Source organism: Anarrhichthys ocellatus, unplaced genomic scaffold (assembly GCF_004355925.1).
Source record: "Anarrhichthys ocellatus isolate YVR2014 unplaced genomic scaffold, GSC_Weel_1.0 scaffold4, whole genome shotgun sequence".
NCBI classification, from domain to species: Eukaryota; Metazoa; Chordata; class Actinopteri; order Perciformes; family Anarhichadidae; genus Anarrhichthys; species Anarrhichthys ocellatus.
This window is the reverse complement of record NW_022280034.1, coordinates 928,683-955,360: the sequence shown is the minus strand read 5'-3', so window position 1 is coordinate 955,360 and position 26,678 is coordinate 928,683. Positions and strand designations below refer to the sequence as shown.

The window sequence follows — 26,678 nt, the reverse complement described above, 5'->3', positions numbered from 1 at the left end:
AAATACACATATGACAAATATTCAAAGTATGCTTCGTTTTATCTTTAAAATGATCCTTTATGGTGTTTTTTTCTACGTGCAGCACGCTCAGAGAACCCTGACCCACATACTGCTGCAGGTCGACAGAGAGAAGGACAGGTGAGGACGTCTGAAACATCCCCTCTGATGCACCGTGCTGTTGGTTTGCTCCCTGTAACTCTTTGCTTCGTGTCTGCAGAATGATGGAAGGTGAACACATCGAGCCAGCCTTCATGAGCAGCATCGAAGTGTTGAACTACACGTGTCCACTCGTGCGACTCGTCCAGTGGTACGAGGCCGCGGTCCTCTCCTACCAGCTGGTGGTGAAACTGGCAGAGATGTTGGCTGCCAAGCTGAGGAAAGAGGTAATAGTCTGTTAATCGTGTGCTGCTTCAGCCTCATTGTGGGACTTTAACTTATTCCTTTTTGTGTCTTTTAGTTGTCAGACGGGGACTTTGAGACCGTAAAGCAGAAACTCCTGGAGGATCTAAAGCCAGCGCAGCAGCGAATGAGAGAGTGGAGAGATGAGCTGCTGCAGAAACCTCTCGTGACGCCGTCAAAATCTCTCAGCTATCCAAAGGAAATTGAGGTACGCAGTCCGAATATTCACCAGCAGTTTATGTTTTTATTCCGTTGACTTTGACTTCTGGTTTACAAGCTTGAACAGGAAGTTTTCGTCTCTATTTAAGGCACATCGTAAAAATATGTGTGAACCCCGTTCACTCTGATTTCATGTACTCAAACCACAGACTGTATATAAGACGTGGACGTAGTCATCGTGACGTCACTCATTGGTTTGTGGACTGATGTTTTGAAGCCTTGAATTCGCCATGTTGTTTTTTGCAACCAATAAACAGGATTTTTACCATATTTTTAATACGGAGGAGTGATGTAGAGACGCCGTATATGAATTGACCTCATTTTTTTATGAAAACAAAAGGAACATGGCGACCATGTTTATTTCATGATGATGTAATAACTGTGTTGAATCAGATGTGGGATGCGCTGCTGAAGGCCGACTGCTCTCTTGAAGAAGTTTCCTCCGGTTGGACGTCGAGCCTGAAAAGAGACCTGAAGAAGAGGATCTCCCAGGTCAGCCACCGTTTATTGATCAGTGTAAAATAGACATTATTGTTGTTTTAGTGACGTCTGAGGTAGAATACAGGAGTCTAGTGCCAGCAGGTAAATGCTGCCCTTCTCCAGCACGTCTCAACTGGTTTCTTTGCAGGCCAGTGAGGAGGATAAAGTTCTGATCTGCTGCCTTCAGTCGTCCTCAGCAGCTATTAGGAAAAGCGACGCTGTTGTACAGACGTGTTTCGACGAGCTGTGTCAGTCTGCTATCAAGAACATCTGCCAGGTACATATAAATATAACCATATATACATGTCTAATAATAATACATCCTCCTTTAAGGGGAGACACTACAAGTGAATAATGTAAGAAAGTTAACTAACAGATATCACCATGAAACTTCACCACTTGATTACTGAGATTAAGACGATTGTTTTTTGTATTACAAGTTTTCTGAAATGTTATTTTCTAAATATGCAAATTAGGCATTGTGTAATGGTAACCTTTGGGGAATTTAGGAGAAGTCTACAGACGCAAATAGAGAAAGTAGTAAAATACACAACTAAATGTGTATTTTGGATGTTTTCTTTCCATTATTCTGAAAGACGATGTGTTATGGAAGAAAAATGGACCAAAATCTAGAAATTGAATTGGGTTATTTTAATAATGAAATAAAGATAAAGCTAAATAAATGATGCTACATTCATGTGTTCAGAGAGGGCTGGAGGGAGACCTGATGAGGAAGATGAAGGACCCTCCTGATGTTGTCATGTCTGCTGTTGTGGTTGAATCAGCAGCTCGATTCAGAGACAACTCTGTCGTCCAGCTGCTCGATCCTCAGTCCGCCATCAACCACCTGCTGTCCTACAGTACTTCTTTCATTCATTATTTTATCTATTCATTTATCGTCTTGTTTCCTTGAGGTTAACAGCTTGTAATGCTCACGATGTCGTTGTTTTCCAGGTGATTGGACGTCGATCCGGGTGGATGACACTGCAGGGCAGGTCGTCCAGAGCTGTCTGTCCGCACTGCAGTCTCTGGTGGACTCTCTGCTGCAGGGACACGTGCCCCTGGGACACCTGCAGACCTGCCTGAAATATAAGAAGGAGTTCAAGAGGCTTCATCAGCAGTGTAAGAGCATTACCGTCACAGAATAAGTCTTCCGTGATTACTAAATTAAACGGTGTTATTTAATAACGGCTGCATCGTGTCGTCCACAGACAAGAAAAACACCAAAAGTGAGCCGGTTCCCGTCGATGCAGACGCTGTTTTGTCTCAGAGAGAGATGGATTTAAACTCTTTCATGCAGCGGAGAGAGAAAATGGAGACGCTGATAAAGATGATAGCAAAGGTTACAGAAAGCATCACAGGTGAGTAATGAGAAACCCTTTGCCCACTTAGATTCTGTTAAAGGGCCAGTGTGTAGGATTTAGTGCTATCTAGAGCTGCGGTGCGGTAAATCGAGCCACCGAGTGCAAAACCGTGGTAACGCCGTCACAAAAGTACACCGGGATGAATCTGAACTACTGATTTGCTGACGTTAGCAGAGGTTGCATTGACTTGCATGGTGCGTTCAAGCTCTGCTCAGAAAAATGAGTATTGGGCGAAGGTAAATTCTAAAGCTTGAAAATTGAAAGACAATAAATTGTCATCTTGAATTATTGCTCAGCCCTACCTTTAGGTAAGTGTTTGCTTTGTCCGTTCTGGGCTCCCGTAGAAACATGGCGATGCAACATGGCGGACTTCGCCTCCCGCTCCCTATGTAGATATGAAGGTCTTATTCTAAGCTATCTATAATTATTTATAATGAAAACATAGTTATGAATATTATATTTAATTCAATAAACCCCTGGATTGCTACACACTGGTGAGAGACCTTTAAGTGAGAGAACTTTGTTGTGTTTTGTGGGTTTATGGGCGGTTTTCTTCAGTAACCCGGTTCTTATGTATCCAGTTCCTGAGATGTCTGCTCTGGAGAAGCAGCACAGTGCAGATCTCCAGCGGATGAGCCTGAGCGAACTGGTGCTGGTTCAGTCCTTTGATGCTGAGGGGAAGCTGGGGAAGCCGGGCCCCCCCCATGTCCTCTGGTATAAAACCAGTATGGATGTCCTGAAGATGTCCGGTGAGATGCTCAAACTGTATCACAGCAACCTGATCTTGTCCCGCTGGGTCGAGGGGGCCGCGTCTTTGGCGTCAAGGAGGCAAAGCGGCTCGTCTCCTCTTCCAGTCAGCCTAACGCAGATCTGTGAAAACATCTGGAAGCCGCTGCTGACAGACTTCTGTGAACTCGGCGTCGGCTTCGCGAACGCGAACATCACTTTCAAGCAGCTGGATCAGGTTTTGGAGGATTCTGGCGACCAGGGAGACGGGAAGCTGCTGAAGCGGGAGCTGAGTCTGATGTCCGAGACGGTTTGCAAGTCAGGACGGTCCAAACCCGAGGAGAGCTGGGTGGAGCGGAGACTGGCTCAGATCCAGGAGTATCGACAGCTGCACGAGGCAGCGGCTGCAGCCGGTGCGATGCTGAAGATCGCTGAAAAAATGAAGCTTTCGGGGAACTTCACAGAAATCGACACTCTGAGCCAGCTGGTAAGTCTCGTGATCTGTTGACTTACAAAGTTGTTGCCAGAAGAAAACATACTCTTCTTATTCATGTTTATCTTTATTTTAATTTAAGGACTTTTCACAAATAGTGAATGAATAGCAGGAGGTGAAGAGTGACATTTGGTGGGTCGCAGGAGATTTTATTTGGGTCGCCGGATACATTTTCAGAATTTCTTCCATAGTCTTTTATTTCACATTTATATCATCAGTTCACCTTTGAGCCTCATGAGTTCGTATTGTTCTGATAAGTTTAGTCTACTTCTAACAATGAGTCTGATATGAGAGGCTAACGTTCGTTCTGTTTGTTTATCTGATGAGAGAAACAATAACTCTGATGAATGCATTCCAATCAGGAGAGAGTTCATTACAGTAAAATATTAAACGTGTGTATTTTGTGTTTTCAATAACACAAAATGATTTCGTGATTTTCAAACGAAAATCTCTTCAATATTCAAGATAATGTAAAGTGATGTGGAAATGTTTCTCTTGGTATTCTCTTGAAGAAAATGTTTAATCTTTGAATCCTGAAAACAGGAAGAAGACACATTTAAGCAGAGGGTCCTGGGGTCCCTCAGCGACGAGCTGTTTCGTGCCAAAAGACGACTCTCCACCGTCAAAAAGCAGCACACTTACTGCCTGGAGGAGTTTCTAGCCAGCCACACTCTGGTCTGCTGGGTCAAAGAGAACCTGAAATGTGAGAGGAACAAAAACAAATATATTGTGTTTAGTTCTGCAGACGATGCCTGCCTGCTCACCTCTCTGCCCCCTTTAACAGATATGAGCGACGTGAAGGTGTACGTCGACTTAGCTTCCATATCTGCCGGAGAGAACGACACGGAGATCGACCAGGTGGCCTGTTTCCACGACGCGGTGATGGGCTACGGCCCTCTGCTCTACGCCCTCCCCGATCACGCCGGCTTTGAGGAGTTCATGAGTTGTGCTCAGCAGGTGTGGGACACCCAGAACAGAGACGAGAAACTGCCAGACAAATTGGTAATGACCTCTCCCGTGTCGCGGTAACATGAAGCCCCCCGATACTGTGGCGGAGTGATAACGAAGCCTTTGTTTTTCCAGAGAGAGTCGACTCGCTTGCTGAGCTGGCTGAAAGCACTGAAGGAGACCCACGGCTCTGTGGAGCAGTCCTCCCTCTCCCTGGCTTCTTCTATCAATGCTCACGGAGTTTATCACATCGGATGGTCTGCTCACAACACGGAGAAGGTCAGTCTGTCACTAAAGGATAAGTCAACAGAGAAGGGGCATTTAAAGGACCTGAGGAAAGAATATGGTCTTAGAACATTAAAATAAAAGAGACGTTGATCCGATAGTGAGAATATTTTTGGAATACGTGTTTGGCATTTTGATATCCGCTGGCAAAAAAACGCTCACAAGACGCTGGTTACTTCCTGAAACCCTCAAGATACACGAGTAGAGATAAAGTAAATGACATTCATCTTCTGGAAAGGTTTACTTTTTCTCTTCCTCTTGTGGGTCAAATATGTAAAACCCTTGATTCTTATTCTATTTTCTTTCAAGTCTCCCTCTGACGTATTTTCCATTGCTCTTGAGTGCACACTTAACCTACTTTGAATAACATGTGGATGGCAGAAGAAGGATAATTGCCCTTGTGCTGATATATGTTTTGTAATTTAAACTTTAAGTCAAAGATACCAAGATGTAGTGCCTTGCTGACTCAATTCGTTTTAATTATTTAAGATGTTTATGATTATTTATGACACTTGCTTGCAGAGATGTCTACAAAACATGGTGGCGGTCACAGTGACAAGCGGCTCAGAGGAGAAGCGCTACAAGCTGGAGGACCTGCTGGAGCTGCAGAACAAACTCATGCTCATGTCGTCCAAAGGGGAGCACGGCCGAGAGCAAGTCAACAGGTTCACAGAGGTTGGTGGCATTTATTAAAGACTGTGTTTTATGTAACTCTCTGCACAATGTACAGTGGCAAGAGGTTATTCAGAGGATGTTTGAACTACAGCGAATATGTGGTATGTCCACAGAAATCAATAAAAATGGATAAAAATGTTCTCATCCAACACCTCATTTTATTTTCTTAAGTGATTTAAATGACATTAAAAAGTAGCTCAGGGTGAATATTTTGTGATTTACGGTAGTTTTACAGTAACTTTATCATAAGGTGACCAGACGTCTTGGCTTGGACTATGGAGACTCCGTGGTGTTGTACACTCTAGCGAACGTTTTGAATATGTACGTTCTGCACAACGTGATTGATTGATGCCTTTATTCGCGATACGAAAGCTCAGAAAATCAACCTAACAAACGTATTAATCACACGAAGAAAAAAAGCGTGCAAAGGCCTCTAAGACCAAAGTGTGTGATCTTGTTTATCTTTTGAGATTAACTTTGTTAATCCTCACTCTCCTGCTCTCTAGGTGTTTGAAGGAGTTCAGCGACTGGGCACCATCCTTCTTCAGATGCAAACGTCTGGCAACATGCTGTTCAGGGATTGGCATGCTGAGGTCCAGTGCTGCCCACAACAGCAGCCATGCATCAAAGCCACCTTCTTATCCCTGCAGGGTAAAGAGATGGCGTACGATGGCGAGGTGACCGAGCGGCTGCAAACGCTGGCTCACTCCATGGATAGCTGCCAAGAGGAATGGCGCTCCTTCATCGGTGAGATGCGCTCCAACTTCAACTTGCTGAACCACTACACCTCAGAGCAGATGGTGTACCTGTGCCACTGGATACACAAAGTGTGTCACCGGCAGGCACCAGATCCTCCACAGTTATGGCTTTTGCTTTTTCCCATAAAGCCTCAGTGCACGCTAACTGATGTCAGAGTCGCTTACACTAATGCAGCAAGTCGGACCTCAAAGCCTGATGAACCAGAAGATGTTGAGTCTGACAACGAAGATCAATTGGTGTTCGTTTCTTCTTTGGACTTAACGCCAGCTTCACCAGAGCACGCCGAAGAGGACATGGAAGAGGCTCATAATTTGATGGAGTTTTCTTCAGAGGACGAAGATGATGGTGTAACGAAATGCGATGAGGATGGCGCAGAGGGCTCACTACTCGTTGAGGACAGTCTTGAAGAACTGTGGTGTAAATTCAAGGACGACATGCCGCAGTACCTCAATGAGTACTTGGACATTACGTCTCTGGCCCACTTCCTGTCGTGCCTCTCTGAAACAAACCATCAGCACATGATCAGGAACCTTCCCCCGATCCTCCAGGAGGGGAGGCCCAATCTTGTGCTTTGCCCCGATGTAGAAGTTTTCACCACCGTCCTGTCTTTTTACATGCAGAATCCAGAGCAGCCTCTGCCATCTACTGACGAGGTTCTAGTCTGCAGAGAGGAAACCACAGAGGAGGAGGTGGAGATCTTTCTCCGCCGAGCTCTCGGCCAAGGCGCCGCTAGAAACTGCCAGAAGATATACTCTCTCGTCAATCCAGGGCTGCTGGGATATGATGTCAGTGTGGCCTCAGGGGAGCTCTTCGAGGGCCTTCAGAGAAGCGGCAACCCGCATTATCGCTTGATCATAGTTAGTCCGGTTGAGCACCAGCACAGATATGTGCCCTCTTACTTTAGCAATGACAAAGTGCAGGCTGGTGTGAGTCTAACAGCAGAGACTGCTCGGAAATATCTACATCGCCACTTCACACAAAACACATCCCCACAAAGCACCGTCGCCCAGGTTTCTCCAGATCAGCTGTCAGTCTGGACGGTGTCATCTGTACGGCCTGCAGTTGGTAAGGGTGACCCTGAAAATGCTTAATGAATAGGGGTAGAATATGATTAGTTTGTAAAAACAGTGTTGTTTTGTTAATATAGTATATCGCGTAAAATCGTTACAAAATTAAATTAAACATAGGGGCATAGCATATTTTTCTTGACAGAATGCATTTTTTTTTCAATCAATAGGGAAATCCCTTTATGTGGATCGTTTGTTTGAGAAGTTCCAGTGGAAATCTCCCAGAGCAAATCATATCAGGATCAGACTGATTGAGCCATGTGTTGATATAGACTCTTTGATTAAGAGTCTATCGGAGAAACTGGCACCCTTGAGAGAGCAGGACCTTGTCCTCCTGCACATTGACACCGCTGGAGTAAGTATACATTCTCTGCAGATCACTTGTTCTGTCATTGCTTGTGCTTGACAGTCTTCTCCTGTCAGGTTCGTTCAGGTCTGGATGAGCTCCTGTTCCATCTGTTAGTTCTGGGCTGTTTGAGCGACAGCCATGGCATGCTGTGGAGAAGAAATGTCGCTCATTTGACCACCGTTGAAGTCCTGAGAACAAACAAATCCTCTCAAAACCAACCAAAAGAGGTATGTAAGGTTAGGTTAGGTTGTAAACAAATTCCCAAACCATAGAAATAGAGCTCGAGTAGAATTGACATTGTACTATTTTCCGGGGTACAAAAGAAAATAGAGTGTTGTAGCGGCTCTCCAGGAAACGCAGCACCAGGTACGGATGGCTGGCTAGTTAGCTAGTTAGCTTTTCCAGAGCAGCGAGAAGTGAGGCGGAGGGACTGTCAGTCCAAGTCCTGCCGCTGGACACCAGCCCGTGGTTGGGCTCATTATCTGGAACGAGTGTTGCATTAAAGCATTGTGGAATTAGCAAGCTTGGTAACTAGCCAGCTGCCTGCTAGATGGCTAGCTAGATTGTTAATTCCACCATGCCTTAATGCTACACTGGTTACATCATCTTGCGATAGCAATGGGCTTTCCTACGCTGTGACAAAAGTTTGGGTTGAAAGTTGGATGAAGCATGAAGTTTTCCTCTGGATATCTACGCCTCATAACGTTACTACTCTACTGCTGATTGTAGTTCTTACTGTAAAGCCTCAACTCAGTGAGTCCGCGACTTACAGTAAATTGGTTTAGGTTATATGGAAGTGAAATGGCTGTCGCTCTGACCATCCCACTGTTTATTTAAAAAGGAATGTCCGTTCTATTTTAATTATATAGCTAAACCAAATATAAGCATTAAAATGCATTGATATTTATATCCCATAATCCACACTTACCTGCTTGAATTAACTGGGGGTCCCATAGATCTCTGAATGCAATGCCTTAAATTTCACTTAATTAGCACGCATTGCTAAAATTATTAAAACAGTTTGGTCTGTTTTGTGTTGAGTAGCTTTGAAAGTTTCAGATTAGGAGGTTCTGCCCTTTTTTAATGTAAAGCAAAATTACAAAAATGACCTCAGGCTGCCATTGATTTTCTAAATCTGTGTTTAATTTGCTCACGCAGATGAAGCTTGGACTTCTTGATATTCTACCTACCATCAACTGTAGACCTCCAAAAGAGGTGAAGGAGTTGTTGGCCAGTAGTCGGGTGTTGTCAAAACAGACCTTCGATCCACTCATGGATGAGCAGGAGTTTTGCAGTGAGGGGGTTCAAAGACCCTATCAATACCTAAAGCTCTACAGCAAAAATCAGAATCTGGATTGTTTTAACTACCAGGAGGGATCCACAATGGGGGATCCCATCGATTGTGTCAATCAATTTCTGAAATACTGTGGAATGCAAGATCCATCTTGGGCTGAGCTGAAGAACTTCTCCTGGTTCCTCAATGTGCAACTGAAAGACTGTGAGAACTCAGTTTTCTGTGATCCAGATTATCTGGCAGACCAGCTGCCTGGTTTCAAGGGATTCATTGTGAAGTTCATGATTCTAATGTCACGAGATTTTGCCTCGCCATCTCTGAATACATCTGATGAAAGCCGCAAGCTACACATTGACAACAGTCTGGAGGATGACCTTCTTGCCCGTCTGACAATTCGTAAGCATTGGGAAAATGAGTCTCATCCGTACATTTTCTTTAATGCAGACCGATTCTCAATGTCTTTCCTCGGCTTTAATGTGATACGTCAGAGGCAAAACACACTCAATGCAGTTGATCCTCGAAGCCACAAGGTCCTGATAGAAAATGTGATGTCACAAAACCTTTTTCAGGGTTTGGAACGGCAAAGGATCTCTCTCACTGAAAACTTTGATAATTTGCCACGTCCTGACAAAATCAAAAGGATTTCCTGCGTTGTTGGTGCAAAGAAAGGAATAACGGACAGAACATTTGATCCAGACCGAACATATGAGCTCACTGCTGACAATGTGATGAAGATGTTGGCCATACACATGAGATTCCGGTGTGGAATTCCAGTTGTCATCATGGGAGAGACCGGCTGTGGGAAAACCAGATTAGTCCGTTTCCTGTGTGCTCTGCAGAGGGAAGACAAACCAGTGGAGAACATGGTACTTGTCAAGGTACATGGTGGAACAACCGCAGAGATGATCTACAGAAAGGTGAGGGAGGCCGAGATACTTGCCGCAAAGAACCGTAGAATGCACAAGCTGGACACCATTTTGTTCTTCGATGAAGGCAACACCACAGAGGCCATTTTTGCCATCAAGGAAATCCTGTGTGACCAATCAATGAAAGGGGAACCCCTGAAAGCAGACAGTGGCTTGAAAATAATAGTTGCTTGCAATCCTTACAGGAAGCACTCACCTGAAATGGTGAAACGTTTGGAACGTGCTGGTTTAGGATACAGGGTGAAGGCAGATGAAACAGAAGACCGCCTCGGCAAAGTCCCTCTGCGACAGCTGGTGTACAGGGTCCATCCTCTGCCTCCAAGCATGGCTTCTTTGGTGTGGGACTTTGGTCAGCTGAGTGATTCAACTGAACTTTCCTACATCAAACAGATTGTCCAGAAGCAAGTTGTCAACCATGGTTTGCCAGAGGTCTGCAAGGACATCATTTCAAATGTACTGGCAGACTCACAGAAATACATGCGAAGTCGGAAAAATGAGTGCAGTTTTGTGAGTCTCAGAGATGTGGAGAGGTCTATGAAAGTGCTAGTTTGGTTTTACCAGCATAGCGAGGTCCTTTTTAAGAACTGCTCTCATCTCAGTGAGGCTCATAAAGCACTGAAGTGCTTGATTCTTTCAGTTGGAGTCTGCTACTACCCATCTCTGGAAGACAAAGAGCATTACCTCTCTGTAATTTGTCAGTACTTCCCAGACCCTCTCTGCTATCCAATAGCATTGCAGGAAGAGATTTCATCCTGTCAGGACTTCTTTCTTCAGAACATTCAGACAAGGGCGACCATAGCCAAAAATGTTGCACTCAAAGAGAATGTGTTTCTCATGGTGGTTTGCATTGAGCTCAGGATCCCACTCTTTCTGGTTGGCAAGCCAGGCAGCTCTAAGTCGCTTGCAAAAACAGTGGTGGCTGATGCCATGCAGGGCCAGAACTCCCACTGTGAACTGTTCAAGAAACTCAAGCAAGTTCATATGGTTTCCTTCCAGTGCAGTCCTCACTCAAGTCCGGAAGGCATCATAGGGACATTCAAGAACTGTGCCCGTTTCCAGAAGGACAAAAACATGGACGAGTATGTATCTGTGGTGGTGCTTGATGAGATAGGACTCGCAGAAGATTCTCCTCAGATGCCCCTGAAGACCCTCCATCCTCTCTTGGAGGATGGTTGCATTGACAATGACAAGCCAGATCCACACATGAAAGTCGGCTTTGTTGGCATTTCCAACTGGGCTCTTGACCCAGCAAAGATGAACAGAGGAATATTTGTGTCGAGATGGGATCCGAGTGAGGATGAACTTGTGGAAACTGCCAAGGGAATTTGTTCATCTTCAAACCAAATTCTCCTGCAAATCAAACACCTGTTCCCATCTTTGGCAAAGGCCTTCTTGAGCATATGTAAGGAGACCACAAAGAATCAGTTCTTTGGTCTAAGGGATTATTACAGCCTCGTCAAAATGCTCTTTGCCGTGGTCAAATCAACGCAACAAGAGCCAGATGGTGGACACTTGGTAGAGGCCATCTTGCGTAACTTCAGTGGACAACCAGAGGGTTTTGACCCTGTCATATTTTTCCAAGAGGTTCTCCAAAACTTAACGGAAATTCCCAGACCAAGCACCTTGCAAATGGTGAAAAAGAATCTTGACCTTGACGCCAACCAGGAGAGCCGTTACCTCCTTTTGCTGACTACCAACAATGCAGCTCTCCATATCCTTCAGCAACAAATCTTTGCCAAAGGAGACAATCCACCGCCTGAAATAATCTTTGGCTCGGGATTCCCAAAGGACCAGGAATATGCCCAAATCTGCCGTAACGTTAACCGGGTGAAAACGTGCATGGAGACCGGGCGTACTGCCATCCTCCTCAACATGCAAAATCTTTACGAAAGCTTGTACGATGCCTTGAACCAGTACTATGTTTACCTCAGTAAGCAGCAGTACGTTGATCTCGGTCTCGGCTCCCACAGAGTCAAATGTCGTGTCCATACAAACTTTAGACTGGTGGTAGTAGAGGACCAGAAGAAAGTATATGAGCACTTTCCCATGCCCCTCATCAACAGGCTTGAAAAACACAGGGTGGATAGGAGTACCGACCTGGAACCGTGGCAGCACAGGGTTCTCCACAAACTGAAGGAGTGGGTAGAGGAATTCTTAGGTGAGGCCTCAGCAGATTTCAAACAATCTGACATTTTTGTCGGCTACCATGGCGATGCCTGTGCCAGCGCTCTCTTACAAGCACTGGAAAGGAGAGCACAAAAAGTTGAAGCCGGTGCAGTAAGACAACAGCAACAGAATGAAAAAGATGACTCACTGGAAGAAGATGAACCAAACAAAATACTTGAGTCAAATTCCAACGAACAGAAAGAGGTAGCTGATGAAGAGGACGATCAGTTGGGTGATGCGATAGACACAGAGATTGATGGAAAAGAACATATGTCAATGGACATATGTGACGAGAACAAAGTGATGTCCGAGAGCGAAGAATTGATGGAGACGGAAGTTGCTGCTGGTGAAAACGAGGAAGAAGAGATCTTTGATTTAGCAAAATGTCTCCTATTGAACTGTGCCACCCCTGACGCTGTTGTGAGGCTCAAGTATTCAGATTTCGCAAACCAAGAGAAGGAGAAACTCCAGAGAATGTATTTCCAGCATCAGCATCACCATTCCCTCCGAAATTTCCTGGAAGATTGCCTGAACAAGCATCAGGGGTCCAGCAAGTTTCTAGAGGTAGGCCACAAACTACTGCTCCAATTTTGTTTTTGCCACTTGTTTAAAATCTTTACAAATTGTTGATGCCACTGTCCGCTTTGTGGGTTTTCACAGATAACTACATTCTCAAGCTTGCTAACCAGATCGGATGTCAGGGTTGTTGCCCCTGCTCTAGGACTGCATAAGGAGAGGATCCTCCTTCTCTCGCTCCACCAGTTTGACACTGAGGTCTCCTTCTGCAACAAGATAAGGTACTAACTATTTGGATAACAGGAGCATGGCTTTTTAAATTATAATTTTGTCTTTAAATCTTTCTCTTACTCTCCTTTCTGTGTCAGGGGCTTCCTTCAAGATGCTGGCCCCTCTCTTCGCATCCTGTTAATCCAGATGGACCTCGAGGAATCCCACTGCAGTGATGAGCTCATAGCATCAGCAAAGTAGGGCTCAATGACAACATCCTGAACAGATTGCAATATGATTTTATGCATGTTCCGTGAAAAAAAAGTACATTTCAGGTGTTTCAGATCAGATGTGTTTATGATTTCATCTGCCTCTAGATATTGCACCATGAACTACTTGATGTCACTGGAGGATCAGACCTGTTGGGTGATTTTCATTGTGAAGGTTTCTAGGTTCACAAGCAAATCTCAGTACATCGGTTTCCAAGGAGGTGAGTACTACGTGTAATATGATGTTTATTGCAATGCAATTGATCCTTTGCTAAGCCCCACCCCTCGAACGCAGACTGGCCAATCAAAGCGTAGCATTGGCCATCTTTGACCAGAGTCCGACAACTATCCAGTTCTGCTCCACAGACTCTCATGCCAACATAAAAACCTGTGGAGCTAACATTAGCAGGGTACGTTAGCACACCATAAACTAGCATTAGCACTTCTATTCTATGCTAGCTACTGAAGGTATACTGAATGTAAACACATGCTGCTTTTGCAGCGTTGCAGTGTTGTTCCTTAATTTCATTGTCTTTTGTTTGGATGTCCAGGTGATGTAGTGGTTCACTTTTACACTGTAAGCTGTAGCTTTAGCTTCTATCTTTATCGATTTAACCTGTTTTCACTGCTGAATCAGTTTGACATGCTGAATATATCCTTCAAAAACATACTGTAGACCCTTCTGTCTGCTTCTCTCTGAAATACATTTTTAGTTTTTCCCAAGACTAGATGATATTTATTCAGGGAGTGCAGTTAGTGACAGTGTGGGCTCCATGGTAATGTAGCTCTGACAGCTTGACGGTGTAGCAGCGGGCTTAATGGAGGGTCAATTATTTGTTGACTACATTAAACTTGACTTATAACAAGACTTAAGGAACATTTTGTCTTTCGCACCGAAGGAATCTGGCACTCCGTGCACATTGATGACCTGAGGGATTCAGAGGACATGAGCCTGAACCTCTTGGTTTTCTGTGGAACTCTCATCAGCAACCTACTCCACCCTGCACTGTCAGGTAGAAGCTATTCATCATCTGGTCACTACCAAGTGTGTTGTATTACAAATGGGAAAGAAAGTGGTTTTACTGTTCTCTAGGCTAATTTGTACTTTAAAATAAACCATATGTTTTTACTTTAATAGGACACCATGACGATGAAGAAACTGCAAGGACAAGTAGAGACTCTCAGGTAGATACAAAAGTGAGTTTAAAAGTAAATAAATGTTCCTTTATATGCGTTAGCGTAAAAATGTAACTGTGTTTGCGTACAGGGAGATAGAGCCCACCTCCACAGCCTTGCCTTAGTGACATCATGTATCCAAAAAGCTGTGGGTTTGCTGAGGGACCCCGATGGCGTGACATCGCGAAGCATGCAGCGGGTGCACATCCTTCTGACTCTTCTGGGAGCTGGTCAAGTGCAAACAGGAGGTAAATATAGATATATATCATCTGAGAATAAGTTTTGTTTGCACATTTACCAGAATGTATCTGCAGGTGTGACATGGTTTGTTGATTATTTCTAATCACTTTCTTTGTGAATTACTCATTTTGTCCGTAATAAGCAAACATCTGACTCTGATGTAGGAGTAAATACACACTTCTTGCATCCCTCATTTGTGTCTGATATATGTTAACTATATACTGTATTGAAGCTCACTTTCAGGAGGTGTTGTTGAGTAGACTGGCCGAGGCTTTGAAACAGACAGAAGAAATGATGGGCTCTCCTAAGGAGTGGGTGAGCAAAGAAGCCATGAAACGCCAGGCTCTGCAGGAGGGGGGAACTCTGAGGTAAAGTTAACTTGGAAACGTTTTAATAAAGATTAATGTACTGGATCGAGTGATTTGTTTTGGTATGGCTTTGGCTCCAGTTTTGGATCTTAGTATTTCTTTCTGCACATTGGTGCTTCATGTGCATTCTTTAAGTGTTTCTAGTTGATGATTTGATGAAGTAGAGCTTTCTTTTGCATCTTTAACTGACAGATACACCCTGTGGCGCCGTCTTCAGTCCATCGTGACTCCAATCTTGGCCAACATGTTGGAAGTTATGGACAGGTTTGCAAACCTGGACCTGCTGTCTGATGACAGACTCAGCCAGGGCCTGATAAAGCTGTGGTTGGACATCCTGTCAGATTCACAGATTTTAGGCCTAACACCTCTTCAAAACTCAAGGTATTAAGGGTAACTTGTTCTGTCTAATTCCCACGGTTCCCAGATTTTGGGCTGTTTAGCTTCCATAACACGTCTTCTTTCAGACTAATGAAAAGAAAACATCCCAAATACATATTTAGGTGTTTATTTTACTACTTTTGTTTATTTGCGTCTGTAGATTTCTCCTAAATTCACCAAAAGTTACCATTAGATAATACCTCATTTGCATATTTAAACACAACATTTCAAAAAACTTGTAATACAAAAAACAATCGTCTTAATGTGAGTGATGAAGTGGTGAAGTTTCATGGTGATATCTATGAGTTCATGTGTTCACCTGTAGAGTCTCTAAATGTCTGTAATGGAACTAAACGTCTCTTTAAAGGACGTTTCCTCTAAATGAGTTTGTTCTCAGACTCTGATGATAAATCTCCACTTCAGCAGCTCTTACATTCACCAAACTTCACTCGTTCATTCCTCTCTGTGTGCTGAAGGTTCACACAGAGGGGTTAGTTCACACACCACTCACACACTCATTTATACTACATTTTATGGATTTTTGACTGTTGACAGTTTTTTATTTATTTATGGAGTTATATCCAAATTTTCTCCTGTAAAAATGTTTGACTGTAATATGTCAACAAACTGAAACAATACTTTTGAACCTGGCCTTATCCAATGTTCAGATTTCTGTTCTGGAAATGTGTGCAAATTAGTACATATTTGATTTTAAAAAGCCTAATTTCAGAGAACTTGTAATACAAGTAATAATTGTCTTAGTAAAGTAAGTAATCAACTGGGGGAGTTTCATGGTGATGTCTGTTAGTTGTTTTTTCAACCAAAGGCATACTTTTTCTGCACTTGTTATAATCTCCAGTGAGTCAGACCAGGAGGTGCCGGTGCATCACTACTTCATGCTGGATGGTGAAGAACGATCCTGCGCTGCTCCGTTCAGCTGGCTCGTCAGGATTCACCTTGAAGGCTTGTGGGAAGAATCAGAATTCATGCCAGGTTTGCCTTCATCTTAGACTTTTCTACACACTACTGTATATATATAATCTCTATTCTACGATGAGCAGATACAGTATATATAGTATGGTCACAAATGTTTTTATGACTTGTTCCTCAGTAACAACAGAGGATGGCACAGGGAGGATTCTGCAGTTTGTGAGCACCTTCTCCAGTAGCCAGCTGGGCGGTCACTTACAGAACCTCTCTGACGAGGATCGATGGGAGTACGGACAGCTCTACCTCCAAGACTTCCTGCTGCTCTCTCTGAAGATCAAGTCAAATGACGAGCTGAGGGTACCGACGCTTTGAACCTCACATTTAGGTGAAACGTATTTTGGGGAACTGCCGGTAATAATCTCGACTTCTTGTCCAGGTGTTCTCCAGGGCCATGTTGGGCTGCGTGTCCGACCTCCAGACCTCCGTGGGTGTCGCCGCGGAGCTCTCGCCTGCTTGGATAATGGCTGCTGCCAAACACTTTGCCCCCCGACTGGATTCTCTCAGCCACATGTTTCTGCTGCAGCCCCAGCTAGCCACCGATGTCGCTCAGCAGGGGTCGAATAGGGAGCCCCGAGAAATGGTGAGAACAATTTAGATGTTTTTTTTAGTTGTTAGCTGAATTGTAGTATTTGTTGAAATATGAAGTGGGTTGGAAGCACAGCTGCTGAGACACTTGTGTGTAGCTACTTTCCTTACTGAGGAGTTGGCAACACTGTGTGGAATCTCTGTAACTTTTTCACCCTGAGCTAACATGCTAAACATTGGCATAGACCTTAGTTGTGAGATCTAAAAACGTCGATGTTTTGCAGGTGGAGGACATTGGAGCGCTTGGTGTCTGTGTTGAACAGACCAAACTGCTGACCGTGACGTCGCTGCAGGAGTGCGAGTCCTTCGTGAGCAGAGTGGAGTTTCTGCAGCCGTGTCTGGACCGAGTGTTTGGTCAGAAATACAGAACCCTCTGCAGCGCCGGCTGTCTGCAGCATCTGGACTCCATCAGGTGAGTCTGTCACAATGTGCAGCAGGAATAAATCATGTTTTTTTGTGTTTTAAAGTTTTTTGATAACCTCTTTGCTGTTTCAGGTCGCTGTGGCACGGGATGCTGGTTGTTGCATCTTTCATCCAGCACGTCATCTTCAGAGTGAAACAGAAAGACTCAAGGTTGAGAGAACTGGCTCTGAAACACTGCAACCTTCACCTGAGCGTAAGTGTTTTCATCTTGACAGAAAGAGGTTTCCCTCCAGGAAATGTTTTGGTGGAGGTTGTAAGCCTCCCAGATCCTGACGCATCTCTTCTCATGATCGATGAGTTAGCTGCTAGTAATTCAGCTGAGGTGGCCTCTCTCCATGAGACAACGGGCCCCACCACCTCTCCTACACAGGAGCAAGACACACAGACTATAGTGATTAAGCCTCTTTTTGTAGTTGTTTTGTGTCGATTTGAAATTGTTGTTACGCGTCTGTCTGTTCATTTTGCATCTCTTTGTGGTTGTTTTGCGTCTCTTTTTAGTGATTTTGTATCTCTGTAGTCCTTTTGTGTATCTTTTGTGTCTATTTGTGTTGGAGTTTTTTGTAGTTTTTTTGTGTCTTTAAGGGTCACTTGGGTCTCTTCCTGGTCTGTACGTGTCTCCTTGAGTGATATTTAAGTGCAGAAGAACCAGAAAGGATCAGTAAAGTATTTCTTACTAAAAACAGGAAACATAGTGAACAACAGAAGTCAAATGTTTCGGTAGTTGTCGGCGGTCAGACGGGAGAAAACAAGACCTCAGATTACTTTTTCTCTCATTTACTAACAGCTGATGCAGGAGTCCCCTGATGTGAGGAGCGTGGACACACTACAGCAGCTGATCCGGATCCTCAATTCTTTTCATGATGAGAGTATCGGCCGAGATCTGAGGTCAGAATATCAATAATAACAATAAATACCACTAGAATCTCTTATTTTATTATCTCACAGTCTAATATTAAATCTCTCCCGTGATATTTTGAAGGTTGGGCATTTCCTGCCCGGTTTGCCTGTCGGGGTTAACAGATCCGGCCGTCCTGCCCTGCCAGCACGTCTTCTGTTTGCTGTGTCTCCAACGCTGCATTCAGGAGCAAAGACGTTGTCCTAAATGCAGGACAGGCCTGCCACCCGACTTCACGCCGACTGTTTCTCCCACCGTCAAGTGAGTTCAGACAAATGTGTCCGTTAAATGTTGAGGCGTCTGGCTGTCCGACGCTGTCCTTCAGCTTTCATGGTGACTTTTCTCTTCGTGGTTCAGGGCGGCGCTTCAGAAGCAAGCAGTGGTCAGGGACTGCTGTAACTCCTACTTCCTGGAGGTGGTGTCCAGGTTCTGTCTCTCAGAGGGACAGACGCCCGGAGACGGAGTGGTGGAGCTGCTCTTCTCCCTGCTCGTCTCCGCTAACGGTCAGTGGGGGAGTAAGTCGATGAGGATAACTGATGATCGATGATGCTGCGATGATAACACAGTCGGCCTCCTTGTGTTCTTGTTGTGCGATGCAGGAGACGTGTACAGGACCAGAGAGCTCACTCCCTTCCTGGAGTGTGTGGATAACAGTCCAGTGGTGCGATCCGTGCTGCCAAAACTGCTGCTGCAGCACAGGTGATTTCATAGTCTCAGATCAGCTGAAGGGTCATGAGCTTCTCTACAGGTAGATTATCATAAAGCCTCGTGGAGAGCTGCTCACTCAACAGCAATAATAACAATAAGAGAAGTGGAGGAATGAGTCCAAAACAGGTCTTCTAAAACGTGTCCAAGTGACCACCTTCCCAAATAAATAAGAAATAAACATAACATGATCAAAATAATCTGTAGATATGTATTAGGCGTCTGTCAGCTGTACTGACCAAAATACATACCCATCACTGCTATTATGATCCAGATGTAATGTATTTAGGGTCATAGTCCTCACTTCTTTTAAACTTAATCTAATTTAAACTAATTTGGCAGTACTCTGTGGCCCACTAGATGGCGCTCTAAGCCCCACCAGTGGTTGAGAATAGCTGCACTCCTCAGTTTACTCACCTAGTTTCACTTGATGCCTGTGGGATCATTATTTATGTTTACAGATGTTCATGGTTGTTTCTATCAGTTTTGAGCAGGTGAAGACTCACATTCAGACCTACCTGAAGAACCTGGAGGAGAATCTTCTGACCAGAGAAGACCGCACTGAACTCTACCTGCTGTTTGTCAACTGCTTCCAGGTAAAAGTCCATTTGTCCTCCATCTTTGACGTGATGAGGATCCTTCTTGTTGCTTTACTTTGGCTTCATCTTTGGTGCTAATGCCTACTTGTTAAAAACATCTATTTACACACAATCAAACGCCATCACTTGTCATTGATAAAGTTATTACTTTTTCCAGGACTCTCTGTTGTGCTCAGAAGCGAGAGGAGCGGAACAGAGCGGAGGTCAGCAGAGACGAGCGGAGACAGTGTTCCTGAGCAGCGTCGCCAGTAAACAGACTCCAGACAGACAACAGGACCCAGCAGAGTTCCTGCTCAACGTCGCCAGACTGAGACTGTGTCTGAGCTCTGCTGCCCGGCTGCTGCAGGAGGCCGCGGCTCAAGGTGGGAAACTTCTGTTAAAGTGACATGTGATGCATGTGGTTTTGAAAGGGAAATAAAGCGCCGTGTTTCCTGGTGACATGCAGGCAGACCTGCAGGCGTGGAGGCTCAGTACCTGCAGCAGGTGAAGGCGGTGTGTGAGAGCCGTGCTAACGACTGGCACAGGGTTTACCTGCTGCGAGCCCTCCACAGGCTCTCAGGTGTGGACTGCATTCTGTCCATGATGAACAACCCGGCCTGGAGATGGCTGTTCCCTCCAGACCTGCTTCGACTTCAGGTAGAGACAAACACCGAGCAGCCAAAGTGTTCTCACACTTCACTGTCATGAGAGAAAAATCTAAATTTAAAGTGTGTCAGCACTTTGACCTGTTGAATTTACAGACGGCTTATTATTATCTTCAGTTTTGAGTAATTTTGTGATCGTTTGCTGGATGAATCGTTTGTCTATAAAATGTCTGAAAATAGAGAGAAATGTCAAAAATGTAATCACCAAAATTCAAATATTATCAATTTACTATCAGAGAAATCTGGCAGATATTCCAAAGTGAGAAGATCATTTTTCTGGCATTTGTGCTGAAAAAATGACAAAATAGATTATCAAAATAGTTAATAATTATGTTTTTTTTCATAAACTTAAATGAATAATTACTTCAACTCATGCCATCAGTTAATGTAAACTAAGCTTTTTAGAGCACAATGTACAATGTGTTACATACCATGGAACTCTTAACGGCTATGAACTAAAAATAAGATCCATACGCTGGAACTGATGACTATGCAAACAGGATTTTCCATCTAAATCACTCAAATATATTTTTTTCTACACAGAGGATCATTCCAACTCACGTGGACCAGTTCCTCTGCTGCGGGGCGCCGTACCGAGCCATGAGAGACGCTGTGGGCCACGTTCTGCTGGAGAACAGATCGGACTCCTTCATGACACAAATATGGGTCAGAGAGACTCCACGGCTGAAATAATATTATTCATAATAAACTATGAAGATGTTTAGTTCATCTAGTTTGTGAGTAGCATGCTCTGTTTAGAGGAGAAAAGACGAATTAATCATCCGGATGCTGTCATGGCTCCTAACGACCACTAGAGGTTGTTTAGCATTCATAAGCACTATACAAACATTTAATAAATGGCTATTAACACACTTTATGTAGTTGCACACATATAAGAGGACATTTTGTTATATTTGATAATATGTATTACTACTATGACGAGTGATAAATGTTATTTATATTCATTATTTGTTTATGCACCAGCCTCCACTTATGGATGTCCTCATGCAGGGTGAGATTTGCCCTCTGGTTTAAGATTCAAATATAAATGCATTGCATTGGTAGTTCATGTTCTGAAACAGTTTTACTTGAATTATTCTTTAAATGTTATTTTAGCAGCTGCAAGAATTAGGCTTCATCATCTTTATGGTACATTTGTTTCAAGTGGCAGTTAAAGATGTTAATACATGAATGAACTATTCTATCTGCTTACAACTAGATTATAAATGTTATAAACCATCTAATAAATGTTGCTTATAAATGCTGAATATGTCTGTTGGGTGCTTCCCATTTGAAACAATAACTGGTAAGAGTTTTTTAAATTCTGTCTGGTTTAGATGACATCATCTTGATGTGTTTTCTGTGTTTCTATTGTGTTTTATTTTCTGTGTAGAAGCTGAGCGGTTCTCAGATCAGTCTGCTGGGCCTGGCCTTATTCAGACAGGTCACCTGTCGCTACAAATCACCTGACGTCAGCATGCTTCCCTCCCCTCAGGTCAGAATACATGATGTCATCATGTTGAATGTGTCAGAAGTAGATTTACGTTCTTTGGTTGTGTTTTAAACACGTGGCTCTACATGACCTCACAGGAGCTGGCGAAGCTGGAGGAGCTCCTGAAGAAGGTCAAGTCGGTGGAGTTCAGGGAGTTCTGCACTGCGCTTCTGTCAAATCACATCGGCGGACCGCGCTCGTGTCTCCGCATCGACGCGCATCTTTCTGCCCAGAGACAAACCGTCCTGGAGCTGCTGGTCCACCTGGACTCTGTGCTCCTCAGTGGAAACCCTCTGCTGGTTCCTCTTCATCAGATCGCCTCCCAGCCTCAGAATGTTACAGTAAGACACTTCTTATCTTTACTTAAAGGAGGTTCTTCAAAACCTGAACCGTCCCTCTTGCTGTGAGGCGACCGTGCTCATTATAAATATCTTACTCCATGAATGTAGCACATTAACTCAACTCACTTTTCCCTCCTAGAACTCCTTCCTGCCAACCATGCCCGATGATCACATGAGTGAAGTCAGACAGTGGTTGACGAAAGAACAAAGGGTACAGCTGTACTGTAAGTATTTTACAGTGTAAAGGATTTATTTTACCATCACTTCTCTCTAAACTGGCCATCATGTTATAAATATAATGTGTTTGACATCTTTACAGCCTGCGCTAATGGACATCCCTACGTTGTGACAGAGGTATGAGCTGTTTCCCTCCAAACAGGGTTTCATTAATAATAGAGAAGTTCAATAAATGATACATTTAATGCTCCTCTATTGTCCCATAGTGTGGCAGACCGGTGGTTAAAGAAAAATGCCAAGTGTGTGGAGTCCCAATTGGTGGGGTGAATCACAACCCAGTAACAGGATTTACTCCAATACAAAGGTATGAATCTCTTCAGTCATCCAGCTTTGTGCCGGTACTTTCAGTCAAATATTTAATTATTATTCCTCCTCGTTTGCATAAAGTGTCAGGGATCAAACGCGGACAGGACACATCTTAGGAGACGCTGACCAGAGGTCTGAAGCCCCAGAGAGACAGATGACGTACGCTAAGTCCTGCATCCTGCGGCTGCTCACACACCTCGCCATGCTTCAGGGCGCAATGACTAATGACAGAGTGAGACTTTGCACCAGATATTATATCAGTGGTATTGAAACGATGGCATTGTTTAATGATACTCCTGTGGTGGTTTGTTGTAGGGAGTTGGTGACATGATCCACCCGAGGCCCCATGCCGTCCTCAACTTCCTGTGGAGACACCTTGAAAAGGACCTGCGTGTGCTGGGCCAGGCGCTGGATCAGAACACGGACAACACAGCGGTTACCCTTCATCTGATTCTCAATACATGCGCAGAGTCTCCAGGTGATACTAAGTTTACCAACGATTTTCAGCTCGCTGCTTTTAATATTCATGGAGAAAAGAAAGTGACATAACTCTGCTGAATGTTAACAAAGGTTCCCGCGGAGCGAATCAGGATCTGTCCTCCAAACAAGGACGGCAGCGCTGGGAGAAGCTCGTCTGTGATTCTGCCATCAACCCAGTACTTCAAGTGAGGAATACGATGTATTTGAGGAGTAACTCACTACTTATTGGTGCCTCTGCCCTCTAATTACAAAGTAAAAACTCCTTTAGAATGTGAAAAAGTGTTAACATGGCCGACGCCATGCAGATGCTCGAACCCGACACATGCTCGGCTTCTTCTAGTTACCGTCCTGGTGTCCAAGAAGAAGAGAGACAATGTTCGGCTTTAATCCAGCTTCTCACGAAAGGCACTGGATCACATTTGTCCAATTAGGTCGCCTTGCTTCCTGCAACCTGTTGCATCTCTGGCTGTGTCATTTTACGGTGGAAAACACATTATAAAACCTAAGGAATCAGTGTTGATTACTGATTATCTGGTGATTCCAATCCTTAATTTGGACCTGAATCCATCAAAACATTACTAAATACTCATATGTATTGGTTTTCAGCTGAACTAAGTGGTTAGTTACACTTTAAAGCAGCGCATTGATTGCTGTAACTGGATTTAATACTTCAAAAGTAAGATGTTTTGTGTGACAGGGTGATGGAAGCTTGTTTCTTCTGTTTGCAGCGTTTGCAGAAGAATCTGGCCGAAGCTCAGGACAGAATCGGTGGTGACGACGGACTTGCTGGAAGTCCCCTGATGACTCTCCTCTTCAGCGATCCGGGGACCATGTTGTCCCTCCCCTCCGACTGCCCGACACATCGCTCCTCCTTCTGGACTCTGCCGGAGTTGATGACGGTGGAGCGCTTCACTCAGCTGGTGGGAGAAGCACAGGGACGCAGCTCCTTACCCCTGCTGAGCCTGTTCCTCAAGAAGGTACGATCCTCATCAGGGGCCATGTGACATCCTTTTACTGGGACCCAGTGGAGGATAAGTAGGCACCGACACCTCCGTACACCAGATCTGTTTTAAATCCTGATCTGAGGGGTCGTGAAGACTGATGGCACGAAACATCCACTTAGCTATCAGGACGACCTCCAACCCGATTATTTAAATACGTTATTTGAATAAAAGAAATAGTTTAGAAGCTTAATCTGCATCTAGATTTGTATTTGCATCAAAATCACAATAATAGATTTTTGTAGAATACATAAATCCTGGCCAGGAATATTGGGGCAAGAATATAATACACTTCAAACCAGGACCTCTGAGGTTTCAGTGCCACCTATAACTCAAAATACAATCACATTTGGTCGGATCTCTCACTGAAAAATGTGTGTAAGTTTAACAAACAAATATCTTAAAATACCAAATAAAACACATTTTTTGAAGATTGGATGAAATTTTGAATGTTAAAAACTGTTTTGCAAAAAAAAAAGAAAGAAATCACATGACGGTGTTAAACCAAAGCATCCTGGAAAACGTTCAGCTTCTACACTTTACATTTCAACAAGTGATTTCTAAATGGCCACATGCAGCTCTCCTTAAACTCATGTTGTGTAATTTCTCAGTGAATATGAATGCGTGTTTAATCACTACAGATGGTCATAATAACACAAGTTATTATGTGTTTGACATGCGCTGACTCTGCTCGTCCCACAGATTCGCTGTGTGAGGCGGCTCCGTCACTTACCTGAGCTGGCTGCGTTACAGTCCGACCTGCTGAGGGCCTTTCCTCTGACCTCACACTCTGCAGATCAGACCGTTGCTCAGATGTTACAGAGGATACCTGCAGGTATGTCGACGTTTTAATGTATCATTGAACGAACAACAACAACCACGAAACAGGGACACGCGCACTGAGCTTTCTCGTTATCCTCGTCAGGATACCAGAAGAAGATGCTGCTGGAGAGAGTGGAGACGTTCATGGAGGTGTGGAACAGCCTCAGAGCCGAGGTGGCCAACAGCTGTAAGCATTTAACTCTGATGTGTGAATGTACAGCTGCTCCTCTGTTGAACATGTGTTGATCTGTCAAAAGAAACAACAATCAGCCACTTCTACCAACGTTAGTACTGTGAATATTACAGCTACTTCTTCTACTAATATAACACTAACAATATCAATAGCCTTAAGCTATTGAGCCCTATTCTAAGATGAAGTTACTACGTGATTTACAAGATCAAATCAAAAGTGTTCATTCATTGAAAACTATGCAATAAAGTTATGATTTTAAAAGCAATTTCTACAGCAATTTGAATAACAGTAATTGTTAGATTTATTATTGTTAAACGGTGATTAACAGCAGTGTTTAACGTAAACAGTGTGAAGTCTTCAGTGTTTGGTTTCATAGTAATTAGGGAAATTAATAATAATTAGCTAAATCAGAATGAATTGAGAGTAAAACTAATTGTTTAATTGAACTGGTGTGAAAGCAGAAGCTCACTCCTCCGTGTAGAGCAGTGATTGGTTGTATTTTATTATTTATTTGCGTCATTGACTGTCTCTAACGCCTGTGTGTGTATTTACAGCAGCAGACTCGAGTGTGGATGTGAACCTGACAGCCGAGAGCTCTGCCGAGCTTCTGACTCCGTCCCGACACGGACCGGGGTCGTGTCTCCGGACTCTGGTGGACTTCCTGTCGGAGACTCACAACAGCCTGGTGAGAGCGAGCCGCCAAGAGGACAGGTCGGTACACCCGGGGGTCAAAGTGTGAGGGCTGCTGGGTTTTTAAGAATGAGGATGAAAATACAATCGCAGGGTCCATCGAGCAAAACCGTTAAATATAAAAGATACTTACTTGAAATTGAAAGCACCAGCTGACCGTCTAGTGTTCTTCTGAAAGCTTCTTATGCGTCTCGCAAAGTTGTCTTAAACTGGTAAAAAATCTGAAGCTTGCAAAACTTATGGAGTTTGACAGCAGTTGGCCATCAGTATTAATTCAAGGTCGGTTTACTCGCTTGTTCTGGAGCTTTCGACCATTTCACACGGTCTTCAGCAGCAGATTCAGTGAAGGATCCAGGATTCTCCAAAAAGTCTCATGATCCTGAGCACTGCTTTGACTGAGTTGAGCGTCAAAGAATCCGCTGATGAAGCGCATTTAACATGGTCGAAAGCTCCAGAACAAGCGAGTACGTGGACCTTGAGTTTAGGTTGTTTTGTCAAAACAATTGAATGCTGAGTGAAACACATTGCTCTGTACCAGTGGTCATAAAAGATCCTTGAATCGTGTACTTTAGGCTCACGCATGTGTACTTTAGACTCACGCATGTGTACTTTAGACTCACGCACGTGTACTTTAGGCTCACGCATGTGTACTTTAGACTCACGCATGTGTACTTTAGGCTCACGCACGTATACTTTAGGCTCACGCACGTGTACTTTAGGCTCACGCACGTGTACTTTAGGCTCACGCACGTGTACTTTAGACTCACGCACGTGTACTTTAGGCTCACGCACGTGTACTTTAGACTCACGCACGTGTACTTTAGGCTCACGCACGTGTACTTTAGACTCACGCACGTGTACTTTAGGCTCACGCAGATATACTTTAGACTCACGCACGTGTACTTTAGACTCACGCACGTATACTTTAGACTCACGCACGTGTACTTTAGACTCACGCACGTGTACTT

The 26,678-nt window shown here is 44.1% G+C and overlaps 1 protein-coding gene across 1 annotated transcript in view; it reads left to right on the top strand.

The window, feature by feature from the left end:
* Nucleotides 1-26,678, top strand: part of rnf213b (ring finger protein 213b) — a 35,265-nt gene that overhangs the window by 4,661 nt on the left and 3,926 nt on the right. The window contains exons 10-59 of the mRNA XM_031842642.1: nt 83-138; nt 218-383; nt 458-607; nt 1,012-1,110; nt 1,247-1,375; nt 1,805-1,958; nt 2,053-2,220; nt 2,310-2,459; nt 3,044-3,675; nt 4,225-4,384; nt 4,466-4,683; nt 4,765-4,908; nt 5,437-5,589; nt 6,096-7,413; nt 7,586-7,770; nt 7,839-7,991; nt 8,923-12,714; nt 12,811-12,947; nt 13,035-13,133; nt 13,254-13,366; nt 14,045-14,158; nt 14,284-14,330; nt 14,413-14,569; nt 14,794-14,929; nt 15,122-15,310; nt 16,167-16,300; nt 16,419-16,594; nt 16,674-16,877; nt 17,107-17,294; nt 17,378-17,498; nt 18,090-18,190; nt 18,285-18,461; nt 18,558-18,703; nt 18,800-18,899; nt 19,390-19,501; nt 19,662-19,866; nt 19,950-20,140; nt 20,692-20,814; nt 21,542-21,643; nt 21,739-21,981; nt 22,121-22,205; nt 22,301-22,335; nt 22,425-22,522; nt 22,606-22,756; nt 22,840-23,002; nt 23,095-23,189; nt 23,733-23,981; nt 24,708-24,840; nt 24,931-25,014; nt 25,575-25,731. Of these exons, the coding sequence (XP_031698502.1) occupies nt 83-138; nt 218-383; nt 458-607; nt 1,012-1,110; nt 1,247-1,375; nt 1,805-1,958; nt 2,053-2,220; nt 2,310-2,459; nt 3,044-3,675; nt 4,225-4,384; nt 4,466-4,683; nt 4,765-4,908; nt 5,437-5,589; nt 6,096-7,413; nt 7,586-7,770; nt 7,839-7,991; nt 8,923-12,714; nt 12,811-12,947; nt 13,035-13,133; nt 13,254-13,366; nt 14,045-14,158; nt 14,284-14,330; nt 14,413-14,569; nt 14,794-14,929; nt 15,122-15,310; nt 16,167-16,300; nt 16,419-16,594; nt 16,674-16,877; nt 17,107-17,294; nt 17,378-17,498; nt 18,090-18,190; nt 18,285-18,461; nt 18,558-18,703; nt 18,800-18,899; nt 19,390-19,501; nt 19,662-19,866; nt 19,950-20,140; nt 20,692-20,814; nt 21,542-21,643; nt 21,739-21,981; nt 22,121-22,205; nt 22,301-22,335; nt 22,425-22,522; nt 22,606-22,756; nt 22,840-23,002; nt 23,095-23,189; nt 23,733-23,981; nt 24,708-24,840; nt 24,931-25,014; nt 25,575-25,731 (12,392 nt within the window). The remainder of the gene's footprint in view (nt 1-82; nt 139-217; nt 384-457; nt 608-1,011; nt 1,111-1,246; nt 1,376-1,804; nt 1,959-2,052; nt 2,221-2,309; nt 2,460-3,043; nt 3,676-4,224; nt 4,385-4,465; nt 4,684-4,764; nt 4,909-5,436; nt 5,590-6,095; nt 7,414-7,585; nt 7,771-7,838; nt 7,992-8,922; nt 12,715-12,810; nt 12,948-13,034; nt 13,134-13,253; nt 13,367-14,044; nt 14,159-14,283; nt 14,331-14,412; nt 14,570-14,793; nt 14,930-15,121; nt 15,311-16,166; nt 16,301-16,418; nt 16,595-16,673; nt 16,878-17,106; nt 17,295-17,377; nt 17,499-18,089; nt 18,191-18,284; nt 18,462-18,557; nt 18,704-18,799; nt 18,900-19,389; nt 19,502-19,661; nt 19,867-19,949; nt 20,141-20,691; nt 20,815-21,541; nt 21,644-21,738; nt 21,982-22,120; nt 22,206-22,300; nt 22,336-22,424; nt 22,523-22,605; nt 22,757-22,839; nt 23,003-23,094; nt 23,190-23,732; nt 23,982-24,707; nt 24,841-24,930; nt 25,015-25,574; nt 25,732-26,678) is intronic.